Here is a 12,912-nt window from a genome sequence, read left to right as displayed (position 1 = left end):
TTCAACCACCTTGACCCCTTTCTCACCTCCCGTCTCTCCTTCTCTCTGCCCACTCTGATCCTTGGAGACTTCGACATCCACATGGATGTACCTGGTGACTCCTCTGCCACCTGCCTGCTATCGCTCCTCGACTCTGCCAACATCCTGCTCCACCACACCTCGCCCACTCACCAACTTGGTCACACCCTCGATCTCATCATCTACCGCTGCATTATCTCCTCCCTCACCGACTCTGAAATCCCTCTCTCAGACCATAACCTTCTCACCTGCCTCCTCTCTCACACTCTCTCCCCGTGCAAATCTGTACTACTCCCCCACAGAGACCTCCGCTCTCTTGATCCCATCCATCTCTCCAAAAGCATCTCTCCCCACCTTGCCCCCCCGTCGTGTCCTCCCACACTCGATGATCAGGTTACCGTTCTCAACTCCACCCTCTCTACTCATCTCAACTCTCTCGCCCCCCTTTCCCTCCGCCGCTCTTGCTCCACTAACCCACAGCCCTGGGTCACTGCCTCTGTCCGCCTCCTATGCTCCTATGCTCGAGCTGCTGACCACTGCTGGCGAAGGTCCAAGCACCAAGCCGACCTTATCCATTTCAAATTTATCCTTTCCCGCCTTAACTCTGCCCTCTCCTCCACCAGGCAAAACTTCTTTTCTTCCCTCAGTGACACCCATGCCCGTCACCCCCGCCAATTGTTCCAGAACTTTAATTCTCTCCTTAGGCCCCCTGTTCCTCCCCCTCCCCCATCCCTCACCCCCAACCATCTGGCCACTTATTTCATCACGAACATTAACACAATCAGGTCTGAGCTCCCCAAAGTCACCCCTTCCCCTTCTGCCTCCCCCACCCCAACCCTCTCCTCTACTTTCCCATCTTTCCCTGCAGTATCCTCAGAGGAGATCTCCTCCCTCCTCGCCACCCCCTCCTCCTGTGCTTTGGACCCCATTCCCGCTCACCTTATAAAAACCATCACCCCTTCCCTCCTCCCCTCCTTAACTTCTATTTTTAACTGCTCACTCTCCAATGGCTTCTTCCCCTCTGCCTTCAAACATGCCCATGTCTCCCCCATCCTGAAAAAACCCCTCTCTTAACCCCACTTCCCCTTCCAGTTATCGCCCTATCTCCCTACTACCCTTCCTTTCCAAGCTCCTAGAACGAGTCGTCTACACTCGCTGCCTAGAACTCCTTAACGCTCATTCTCTCCTGGACCCCCTCCAACCTGGCTTCCGTCCCCTCCACTCTACCGAGACTGCCCTCTCAGAGTTCACCCATGACCTCCTTCTTGCCAAATCCAATGGCTCCTACTCTATCCTAATCCTCCTTGACCTCTCAGCTGCCTTTGACACTGTTGACCATCCCCTTCTCCTCCACACCTTATCTCACCTTGGCTTCTCGGACTCCGTCCTCTCCCGGCTCTCCTCTTATCTCTCTAGCCGGTCATTCTCGGTCTCCTTCGCAGTCTCCTCCTCCCCCTCCCATCCTCTAACTGTAGGGGTTCCTCAAGGGTCAATTCTTGGCCCTCTTCTGTTTTCCATCTACACTCACTCCCTTGGTGAACTCATTCGCTCTCACGGCTTCAACTATCATCTCTATGCAGATGACACCCAAATCTACATCTCCGCCCCGGTCCTCTCCCCCTCCCTTCAGGCTCGTATCTCCTCCTGCCTCCGGGACGTCTCTACCTGGATGTCTGCCCTCCACCTAAAACTCAACATGTCCAAAACTGAGCTCCTTATCTTCCCTCCCAAGCCCTGTCCTCTTCTTGACTTCCCTGTCACTGTGGATGGTACGACCATCCTTCCCGTCTCTCAAGCCCGCAACCTCTATTACGGGCTCTCGTTATATCCCGGCTAGACTACTGTGTCAGCCTTCTCTCTAACCTCCCTTCCTCCTCTCTCGCCCCGCTCCGGTCTATTCTTCATTCCGCTGCCTGGCTCATCTTCCTGCAGAAACGCTCTGGGCATGACACTCCCCTTCTTAAAAACCTCCAGTGGTTGCCTATCAACCTCCGCACGAAACAAAAACTTCTCACTCTGGGCTACAAGGCTCTCCATCACCTTGCCCCCTCCTACCTCTCCTCCCTTCTTTCTTTCTATCGCCCACCCCCAAGGCTCCGCTCCTCTGCCTCCCACCTCTTCACCGTCCCGTTCTCGCCTATCCCGCCGTTGACCCCGGGCCACGTCCTCCCGCTGTCCTGGAATGCCCTCCCTCCTCACCTCCGCCAAACTAATTCTCTTCCCCTCTTCAAAGCCCTACTGAGAGCTCACCTCCTCCAAGAGGCCTTCCCAGACTGAGCTTCCCCTTTTTTCCTCTGCTCCCTCTGCTGCCTCTCTACCCCCCCCACCTCCCCTCAGCTAAGCCCCTTCCCCCCCCCTTCCCTCTGCTCCTCCCCCTTTCCCTTCCCCTCCCCTCAGCACTTTGCTCGTCCGCTCATTTGTATATATTTTTATTACCCTATTTATTTTGTAAATGAGATGTACATCACCTTGATTCTATTTATTGCTATTGTTTTAATGAGATGTCCATCCACTTGATTCTATTTATTGCTATTGTTTTTGTCTGTCTGTCTCCCCCGATTACACTGTAAGCCCGTCAATGGGCAGGGACTGTATCTGTTGCCGATTTGTTCGTTCCAAGTGCTTAGTACAGTGCTCTGCACATAGTAAGTGCTCAATAAATGCTATTGAATAAAATGGGGATGAAAACTGTGAGCCCCACGTGGGACAACCTGATTACATTGTATCTACCCCAGTGCTTAGAATGGTGCTTGGCACATAGTAAGCGCTGAACAAATACCATCATTATTACTATTATTATTAACCCGTCTCTAACTCCAGGTGTGGGGCTCCTAAAGTATGAGGACAAAAGCACCAAATGGGGTCGGGGAGGGAGGATGAGTCCAAGGAGGAAGGAATAAAGGAGTATAAGGAGTAAGTAAAATTAGAAATACTTCACCTACATGTTGTGGTTAGGGCATGCTGTGACAAGTGCCAGATGAAATGCATAGTACAGCGCTCTGCACCCAGAAAGTGCTCAATAAATGATTGATCGATTGAAACGCACACTAGATGGCAGATGATTAATTGGTGTGCAGGTAGCAGTAGGAGGCAGGCCCAGGCAAGTGCCAAGGTGAATGTCCCATTTCAATTAAGTGTATATCTGCATTCGCCTTTGGGAATTGGACAGATGGCAAAAGTCACATCCACAGTTGGCCATCGTTATCGCAATCACTCCCGAGTCATAAGCACCCCAAGTGGCAATAGGTCACCATTAATCAATCCATCAGTCCTATTTATTGAGCATTTACTCTGTGCAGAGCACTGAACTAAATACTTGGGAGAAGACAATAGAAGAAGGCACGATCCCTGCCCACGAGGAGTTTGTAATCTAGGGCGACGCATTGAATAACTACATAAAGAAGAAAGAAGTACTCAAATAAGTGGAGTATGTAAAGTGATATGTCCAGTGAGAAGTAGTGAGTGAAAAAATGTTGAGGTGATAAGTAGGGAGGATGTTGATTCATTCCATTGTAATTATTGAGTGCATACTGTGTGCAGAGCACTGTACTAAGCGCTTGGAAAGTACAATTCGGCACCAAATACAGTCCCTACCCAACGGGGTCCCAGTTTAGAAGGGGGGAGACTAATTAAAGCGGCAGGCACGGTGCCACTTTCACTCTTTCATCCCTGCTAGTTTTGTTCCTTCTGGGGCACAGAGTGCACTCATTCATTCGGTCATATTTATTGAGCGCTTACGGTGTGCCAAGCACTGTACTAAGCGCTTGCAGTCACCGAGTAGACAGGCAGGGACAGAGCACATCACGGAGGGCATGGAAACATCAGGGACCCATTTACTGCCAGGAGCAGCAGCATATAGTGCTCTTACTGTGTGGTAGCAGCTAAGTATTTCGATGCCATAGTGAAGTACAGGCAGAGGGAAACTGATTCTCCAACCATCTAACCTAACAGGGGACTGTTGGGAGACCACTGCTTCAGACAGGCCAACCTTAGGGGTGGCAATGGGGCGAGAGTTTGCTCTCCTTGAGCAAAGGCTTAGTAAAGATTAGGATACCATTGTCTGCTGTGTGAACTTGGGCAAGTCCCTTCACTTCTCTGGGTCTCAGTTACCTCATCTGTAAAATGGTGATTGAGGTTGTGAGCGCCATGTGGGACAGGGACTATGTCCAACCCGATTTGCTTGTATCCACCCCAGCGCTGAGTACAATGCCTGGCATGTAGTAAGCCCTTAACGAATATCACAATTATTATTATCGTTATTTTTACCAAGAGGCAGGCTTGAAAACAGGCAGGCCCCGTTGGGGACAAACCCATTAGCGCCACAGTCTTTATGTGCAAACAGGAAGGGAGGTATCGATCCCACAACAGTCTCCGTGAGTACACTCACGCGTGTTATTAGGATCTTACTGCCTGTAGGGCTGGCTTCCAAAATGAATGTGTTAAAATGATCCTAAAGAGTAGCTAGAAAATAATGCATGTATGGGATCATGAGAACCTATGCGTACTTTTTTCTCAGCTCATAATAATAATTAATAATAATTGTGGTACTTGTTAAGCGCTTACTATGTGCCAAGCACTGTACTAAGTGCTGGGGTAGATAGAAGGTATTTGGGTGTTACAAGGTATTTGAGAACCCAGCAGGCTGTTGCCTTGGTAGCCACTGGAGTCTTTGCTGCCCATAAGTCAGCTATTTTTCAGGATTCCTACTGGGCCTGGCCACCTCGATGCCCCCCCAACCCCCCGATAGTTCTCTGCTCAGAAATCTTTCCCACTGATAGCCTAGCTAGAACAGGTAGTCTCTTAATTGCAGACCTGGGACTAGACACTAGATCTCTAGATTCTCCAAGTCATGGTGTTTTTCACTAGAACACCAGGCAATTGGTAGTGACTACCACGTGCTAACTTTTTTTTGCTGTTCACATACCTGTCAGTTTAACAGGTCAGTCAATCAATAGTATTTATTGAGCGCTTACTGTGTGCTGAGAGCTACACTAGGCAATTGGAACAGAGAAGCAGAGTGGCTCAGTGGAAAGAGCACGGGCTTTGGAGTCAGAGGTCATGGGTTCAAATCCTGGCTCGGCCACTTGTCAGCTGTGTGACTTTGGGCAAGTCACTTAACTTCTCGGTGCCTCAGTTACCTCATCTGTAAAATGGGGATTAAGACTGTGAGCCCCACATGGGACAATCTGATTCCCCTGTGTCAACCCCAGCGCTTAGAACAGTGCTCGGCACATAGTAAGCGCTTAACAAATACCAACATTATTAACATTATTAGAAGCAGCATGGCACAGTCGGCAGAGCACCGGCCTGGGAGTCAGAATGTCATGGGTTCTAACCCCAGCTCCGCCATGGTCAGCTATGTGACCTTGGGCAAGTCACTTCACTTCTCTGTGCTTCAGTTACCTCATTTGTAAAATGGGGATTAAGACTGAACCCAATGTGGAATAGGGACTGTGTCCACTGTACCAAGCGCTGGGGTAGGTAGGGGTTAATCAGATTGGACACAGTCTCTGCCCCACGCCTGCCTCACAGTCTTAATACCCATTTTTCAGGTGAGATAGGCACAAAGAAGTTAAGTGATTTGCCCAAGGTTACACAGTAGATCATCGGAGCCGGGATTAGAACACAGGTCCTCTGACTCCCAGGTCCATGCTCTTTCCACTACACCGCACCGCTTCCCTGTTTTGAGATTTTAAAACCAAATATGCGATGTCTTTCTTGCGTTGAGTGGATAGGTGGGTTATTAGGCAGTACACAGGTCTGTAGTCCTAGAAAAGGAAAAATTGATGGTTTTTGTCAAAAAATGTAATTTTGACAGTTTGTATGTTGGTCCGGTACCCATTGGTTTTAATGCATGTATTGGGAGAGATGAAAAATTCAGTATTTATTGTTTTGTTTTCTTCGTAATTTTTTTTTACCTTTGTTAGAGTGCCATCTCTTGTTTCCATGGTCTTTGACCAGTGTAACATCAATTGAGCTCAGAAGAGAATTAAAGGGAGCAGAATTGGAGCCAAGGCATAGGTGGTTTCCTTGATTTAGCTCTTTAATAGGTGTATAGACATTTTCTTGCAATTCCTCATTTTATCAGAAGTCTTTAGATGGGCTATTTGTGATGATCCTGTCAGTTCATTTTAGAAACAGATACATGGGTGCCAGCTTTGCGAACGTGGAGGAGAAAAGGAGGGCAAAAATTTTGTGGCGGGATCGGGGAAGGGCTGAGCCGATTATATTGTATGTATCCTAGTACATATGATAGTGCTTTTTCTAAGCACTTTACAAATATCACCATTATTATTACTGAGAGGGAACTAATCATGTACCTAGTGTTGGTGTAAATGTGGTTCTACCCATTTGGTTTTGATTTAAGAGAATGCTCCTAGATTCATTAAAAACTGTTTCCTGCCCTAAATGTATTCATGTAGATCCCTGAGGAGGTCCAATAGCAGAACTCTATCGCTCTGCAGTCTGCTAGATTTGCATAGGCCAAACATACAGAAAGCTGGGTTGAAGGTGCTATATGTCGGAGTAAGCATCAACAAGATTTACTGTGTGCAGAGCACTGAACTCATTGGTTTGGATTATACAATAAAACTAAAGGACACTGCCCCGGCCTCAAGATGCTCATAATTTAATAGGGGAGACAAATGGACGTAAATTGCCGAATTTCCAATAAGTAAAAGAGTAAGCTAGTAACTACAGTGAGAAAAATAAAAACCAGCAATTGCATGGTAAACTTGTACACACGTGCTAAGGTGGCTGATTTATTATTCGTGTTTCCGATGTCCTCTCAGCCGGACATTGAAAAGTGTGGCTTTAAAAACACTAAAATAGAATGTGAGTCCTGGTGCAGCATGTGTACTAAACTGTTGTAATGCTCAAACATCCCCACATGTCTGCAGCAAACACCGGAATGATTTGGGGTCCCTTGGGGAGGTGCAAAAATGTCAAACTGATGGTTTGGTAACTTCTGAATTGCTGCTGACTTGGCTATCTGTTAGGCATTCCATTTTGAATCCGAACTAAATCTTTTCTAGGAAAGGGTTGGCACATGTGTGCTGCTTTAATTCCTCGTTTTTGTTTGGGAGAGCATGCTGGTTCTGGTTGAATGGCTTCTTTAGAGTTGAGCTTATTATACTTAAGAGAAGCATTTCCTCTCTGCTTCCCTGGGTAAGAATCCCGACTCAGTGCAGTTCCAATGTGGAACAATGCTTTGGGGACCCATGAAGAAGGCAGACTGCAGGAATTGTTAATTATTTCTAAAAATAACTCCAGGAGGCAGGCTAACAGTAATGACTGAGCTCTGGCATTTTATAGTTATGTTAACCACTTTTGTATGTTTTGATTTCCTGCACTAATGCTTAATTGGCTCCATGTGGGCGTGATGCTTGGATGTCATTGAAAGTATTAAAAATGTAATTAATTGCTTAACAGTTGTATCTCATGGAAGCTGACATATAAGGGCTATCTTTTTATTTGAGTAAAAACCCCAACCGATTGCCGCACAATCACAAATTCATGCAAATTAGGCACAATAAAACAAGCCTATGCAATTACAGAGCTGCATATTTCAGTACATTATTGGTATTCCCAGAAACCACAGAACTAAAACCCTAAGCATCGTGCCTCAGTAGGTAAAGAAACAATCTCCTCCCCTGGCACGTAAGTGGAGTTGAAAGGGCTCCAGTGTGAAGTTGAGCCACAACGGTGCGTGGTGTGAATCCGAAGCATTCAAGTCCTGAATTTGGACCTAGCAGATTTCACAACTCCAAACTCCATGGACTGTCTGTGGAACATATTTGCATTCTGTGATCTTTTTACCCAGAGTTGTAGAGTTGACTGTAGTAATTTTGCCGTATGTTACAGTGTAGTCATTTTAGGGGGCTGTAGTCACTAGTGGTAATTTTTTTCTTTTTAAAAAAAAGCCTGGACATTGAAATCTTAAAGACAAACAAAACAAAACACCTTGGGTTGGTTTCCTCAATTTGTATCATTCCAGGCAAGACCAGAAATGGAACTTGAGGAAGAACTGAATGAAGATGAAGAAGAAAAAGAAGAGGACCTCTCAGTCCCTGGTTCTTCATATATCAAACTGCTGTCCCTCAGTCTTCCGGCTGTCTTTCCAGGTGATTCCCATTAGGCAGTGGGGTTTGGAATTAGAGCCTGTCCTATTGTAGAACTTATTAGGACTCCCTAGCTTATATTTGCTCACCTCTCTTAATGTGATTTAGGCTCTCTCCACTCCAAAAGACAAAATAAATAAAACATTTGTCTGTATCAGAGCAGGTGTCAGACTACAAAAATAAATAAGGATTTGAGATGCAGTAAATTCAAGACTGGAAACATGACATACTTGGCTAGAAATACAGAGGTTCTAATCAAAATGAAGTGAGGTAGTGTGTGCTAGGACTGACTGTTTAAAATCATCCAGATAGAAAAGCAGCAAAGCCAGAAGTAAGCCAAACTGGAAAGCACTTTTCACTCCTCCCCAAACACAGTTTCGCCCCTTGTAGACACCATCATGCCTGATGCCTGAGACCCATCAGGGAGATGAGAAGAAAAGGGGAGAAGCTGGTGGCAGTTCAAATAATGTTTCAGGCTTGTACTTTGCGGTATTGTTTTGTAATGAATTGAAAGAGTATCCAGATCTTTTCCGCCCTGAATTGTCAACTCTGGTATTGTCATCGGGAGACTATTTTCTCTATAGAATCCTCCTGAATATGATGCTGAGGTTTGGAAATTTGTAAACACAGTGCTTTTTAAGTGGGATAAATTTGTGAAGCTGTCAACCTTGAGGTCACCATCTCTTCAAGGGAAAGAATGAATGCGTAGAAAAAGAAAAGGAATTTATATGGTCTAAGACCCACTTACTGTATTTATTCTCATAAGATTGCACTTATTCCAATTTTATGAGCTCAGGATGGTTTTTGAGAAGTAGAGGCATCCTTGGGAGAAAATTCCAATTTTTGATCCTAATGTTTACGTGCAGCAGTTGTACAGTGACTTCCATTTTATTAACAAATGCCTTATTTATTCATTGGTCCCACTGCAGATGATAGAAAAAGAAGGTATGCAGTCTCCATTGAAGAAATCAATTGATGATTGATGTGGGGTTAATGACTGACATGAGGTTTACATGAGGATTGCCTTCCCCTCTCAGTTTTCTTCAAAAGATTATCAGCCCATTAAAAGGTGTGAAAAACACCATTTTGCAATTAGATATTACACTAAAATGTAGGCTTTGAGGAAAACAAACATGTTGGTTTGTATGCCTCTATTTTTTGTTTTTTCTCCCCAGTTTAGGAATGCTTTTACTGTATTTCTATGAAAGAAGGCAAATACATATTGGGTATTACAATAGAACAACCTTGCAAGTAGCCACTTGCCCATGGTGAGTAACAGTTGCCAGACAAGCGTTAATGCTAATTTCGTTGATTCAGCTAACCTGCAAGTGAGAAAACTGAAATGCCCTTTGGATCAGTTTGTGAGACTGGGCCAGAGGGCCTTGAAATTTGCTATCAGGGAACATCCTGAAAGCCATTTTCTTTCAGCAATACTTTTAGGTCACTTATGTATGAAACTGTAGAACTTGCTATCCTCGACTGAAACATCAGTTCCTCTAGGAGATTACAGGGCCGGCTGGGTAAGAGATGGTGTGCGTGGCTCAGTGGAAAGAGCCCGGGCTTGGGAGTCAGAGGTCATGGGTTTGAATCCTGGCTCTGCCACTTGTCAGCTGTGTGACTGTGGGCAAGTCGCTTTACTTCTCTGTGCCTCAGTTCCCTCATCTGTAAAATGGGGATTAAGACTGTGAGCCCTACGTGGGACAACCTGATTCCCCTGTGTCTACCCCAGCGCTTAGAACAGTGCTCTGCACATAGTAAGCGCTTAACAAATACCAACATTATTATTATTATTATTCTCTGTGCCTCAATTACCTCATCTATAAAGTGGGGATTAACTGTGAGCCTCACGTGGGACAACCTGATTACCCTGTATCTACCCCAGCGCTTAGAACAGTGCTCTGCACATAGTAAGCGCTTAACAAATACTAACATCATTATTATCTTTTTAAAATTTTCTACAGTCAATTTTCTACTCAGGCTAATGTTTTTCTTTCAAACTCTGTGTCTGGCAGCCTCTAGTGGTGATTATGAAAATTACACTTATACTCACTTTGGGGGGGGGTTAATGAGAATCGGGGGAGGAGTGGAGCGCGTCCCCCTTTTTCTTTGCTGGTGTTTCTAGAATATAAGCCACATTTGTCACAGTGGAGGTGCAGAGTTCAATTGATAAAAGTGGGCGTATTCTGAACTCTTAGTTTCTAACACTCTCATACAGGGAGCCTTCTGATACTAGGTGGATAGTGGGTATTTTCTTAAGCAAAGCAATCCTCTGTGTCTCGGTTTCTAATTTATACCACTCCTCAGCCTTATGTAAAACAATTGAGTTAGAAGTCTGTTCAAATCATTGTTTTATAATGGGTGTGCTCCCTAACTCTTAAATGCTAAGCATTGCTATAATGCCAATTCTATGTCGGGCTGTGGAAATCTGAGACCTTCCTCCACCACACACAAACACACACACACACACGCGCGCGTGCGCGCACGCATTTGCTGGCCCTGAAGCCTACTAAATAAGAATGAAAAAATATATAATCAAAAAATACTTGATTCTGATTTCAAAGTCAAGTGCAGAAACATGTATTCTTTAAAAGCAGCCCATAGAGAAAGAACACAAAGCCAGGGCTTTTTATAATTGCCCTATAAACAGAATCTACCACTGATCATGTTAGAAAGGAAGGGAAGGTCTTCCACATAATGCTAGACTCATCTAGAAGCATTTTATTCTGCTCTTCTCCCCCCCCCCCCCGCCCCCGCAAAATAGTTAATAATAATAATAATGTTGGTATTTGTTAAGCGCTTACTATGTGCCGAGCACTGTTCTAAGCGCTGGGGTAGACACAGGGGAATCAGGTTGTCCCACGTGGGGCTCACAGTCTTAATCCCCATTTTACAGATGAGGGAACTGAGGCACCGAGAAGTTAAGTGACTTGCCCAAAGTCACACAGCTGGCAAGTGGCAGAGCCGGGGTTTGAACCCATGACCTCTGACTCCAAAGCCCGTGCTCTTTCCAGTGAGCCACGCTGCTTCTCAGTTGATCAGTAGTAGTAGCAGTAGCATAAAAATAATAATCGTGGTATTTGTTAAGCGCTTCCGACGTGCAGAGCACTGTACTAACCAATGGAGTAGATACAGTATAATCATGTTGGACACAGTCTCCGTACTACATGGGGCTCACCATCTTAAGTAGGAGGAAGAACAGGTATTGGACCCCCATTCTTCAGAGAGGGAAACTGAGGCACAGAATAGTTAAGTGACTTGCCCAAGGTCACACAGGAAAGAAGCAGAGCTGGGATCAGAACCCAAGTCTTCTGACTCCCAGGCTTATGCTCTTTCCACTAGACCACAAAGAGCTTACGCTCTTAATGGGGAAGACAAACATAAAATTATTTGCAAAGGTGAATTACATGTCTCTGCTCAGTTTTCTTATTCAAACCCATATTTGTGTCATAAAAATTGTACAAAAGCACACTAACTGAAGAAAGACTGAGGATTCCTTCACCCCAGCCACTTATTCAGAACTTCCTTAGCCAAAGTTTGAGTGAAGTCAAATCCCTGGCCTTAGAGCTTTCCTCTGAACTCAGTTGCTACTTGGATATATGTCAGTGCCCTGAATCACATAAATGGAGTATGTTTTCTGCATTTGCACATCTTCTCAACTGTCGATCCTCCTCTCTTTTATCTTGCAGCACTGGAAGAGTTTTTTGTGTCACTTGTGAAGCAGGAGATGGTGAATATGCCCCGTGGTGTGTATCATTCTGCAATACGAGGATACGTGGCACGTTCAGACCAAGGAAAGATTGTTGCAGGAATCCCCAATTTCATATTGAAAATGTACGAGAGGAACAAGCAACCAGGACTGAAACCAAGCCTTTCAGGTGAACCTCTCTCTGATAGTGATCAAACAGCATTAAAAAATTTTGTTGATAACTTACTTGAAAGCAGTTGTTCTTAACGATGCAGCTTTGAGCACTGGTGGTCCAGGCTGTCCTTTGCACATCAGTAGTTCCAAAGACCTTTAAAATATTGAGATGTTAATCCAATTCTCCAGGGGAGGATCAGAGGCAAAAGGGCGAAATGCCTGTCCCAAGATCACTCTCTGTGAATTAACAACAAATTCTAGAAATATTATCTGGGACTCTGACTCCCAAATCCTTGCCTATACACTTACAGTAAGACCTTTTAATATGGCATCATGTAAGTTCAGAAGTGTATCACACTTCTCAGTCCCCCCAGATTCCCTGGTTGATGGGATCGAGAAAGAGACTTGGCCCGGCCCTAGTCCACATTAAACTGGGATTGGAAGGGGAAACCTATCCTCACTTTGGAAGGGGTGCCTGCATGACCCCTTCCATTTCCCCCAGACCCTGGTCGTGATGTTGGAGGGCGGGTTGCTCAAGCCCTACTCATTCATTCAATTCATTCATTCAGTAGTATTTATTGAGCTCTTACTATGTGCAGAGCACTGTACTAAGCACTTGGAATGTACAATTTGGCAACAGATAGAGACAATCCCTGCCCATTGAGACAGACGGACAAAAACAAGACAACTTAATCATGATAAATAGAATCAAGGGGATGTACACCTCATTAATAAAATAAATAGGGTAATAATATATACAAATGAGCACAGTGCTGAGGGGAGGGGAAGGGAGAGGGGGAGGAGCAGAGGGAAAGGGGGCTTATCTGAGGGGAGGTGAAGGGAGGAAGGGAGAAGGAGCAGAGGGCAGAGGGGGAGTAGAGAGGGAGCAGAGGGAAAAGGGGAAGCTCAGTCTGG

At 45.3% G+C, this 12,912-nt stretch overlaps 1 protein-coding gene across 3 annotated transcripts in view; it reads left to right on the top strand.

Moving 5' to 3' along the window:
* FOCAD (focadhesin) overlaps window positions 1-12,912 on the top strand; it is a 194,538-nt gene that overhangs the window by 112,511 nt on the left and 69,115 nt on the right. For all 3 annotated transcript variants that reach the window (XM_029052840.2, XM_029052841.2, XM_029052842.2), the window contains 2 exons: window positions 8,015-8,141; window positions 11,825-12,013. In XM_029052840.2, coding sequence (XP_028908673.1) covers window positions 8,015-8,141; window positions 11,825-12,013 — 316 coding nt within the window. The remainder of the gene's footprint in view (window positions 1-8,014; window positions 8,142-11,824; window positions 12,014-12,912) is intronic.

The sequence above is a fragment of the Ornithorhynchus anatinus genome, chromosome X2 (assembly GCF_004115215.2).
Source record: "Ornithorhynchus anatinus isolate Pmale09 chromosome X2, mOrnAna1.pri.v4, whole genome shotgun sequence".
Classification (NCBI taxonomy): Eukaryota; Metazoa; Chordata; class Mammalia; order Monotremata; family Ornithorhynchidae; genus Ornithorhynchus; species Ornithorhynchus anatinus.
The sequence above is the reverse complement of the archived record's forward strand: the minus strand, read 5'-3'. Positions and strand labels throughout refer to the sequence as shown.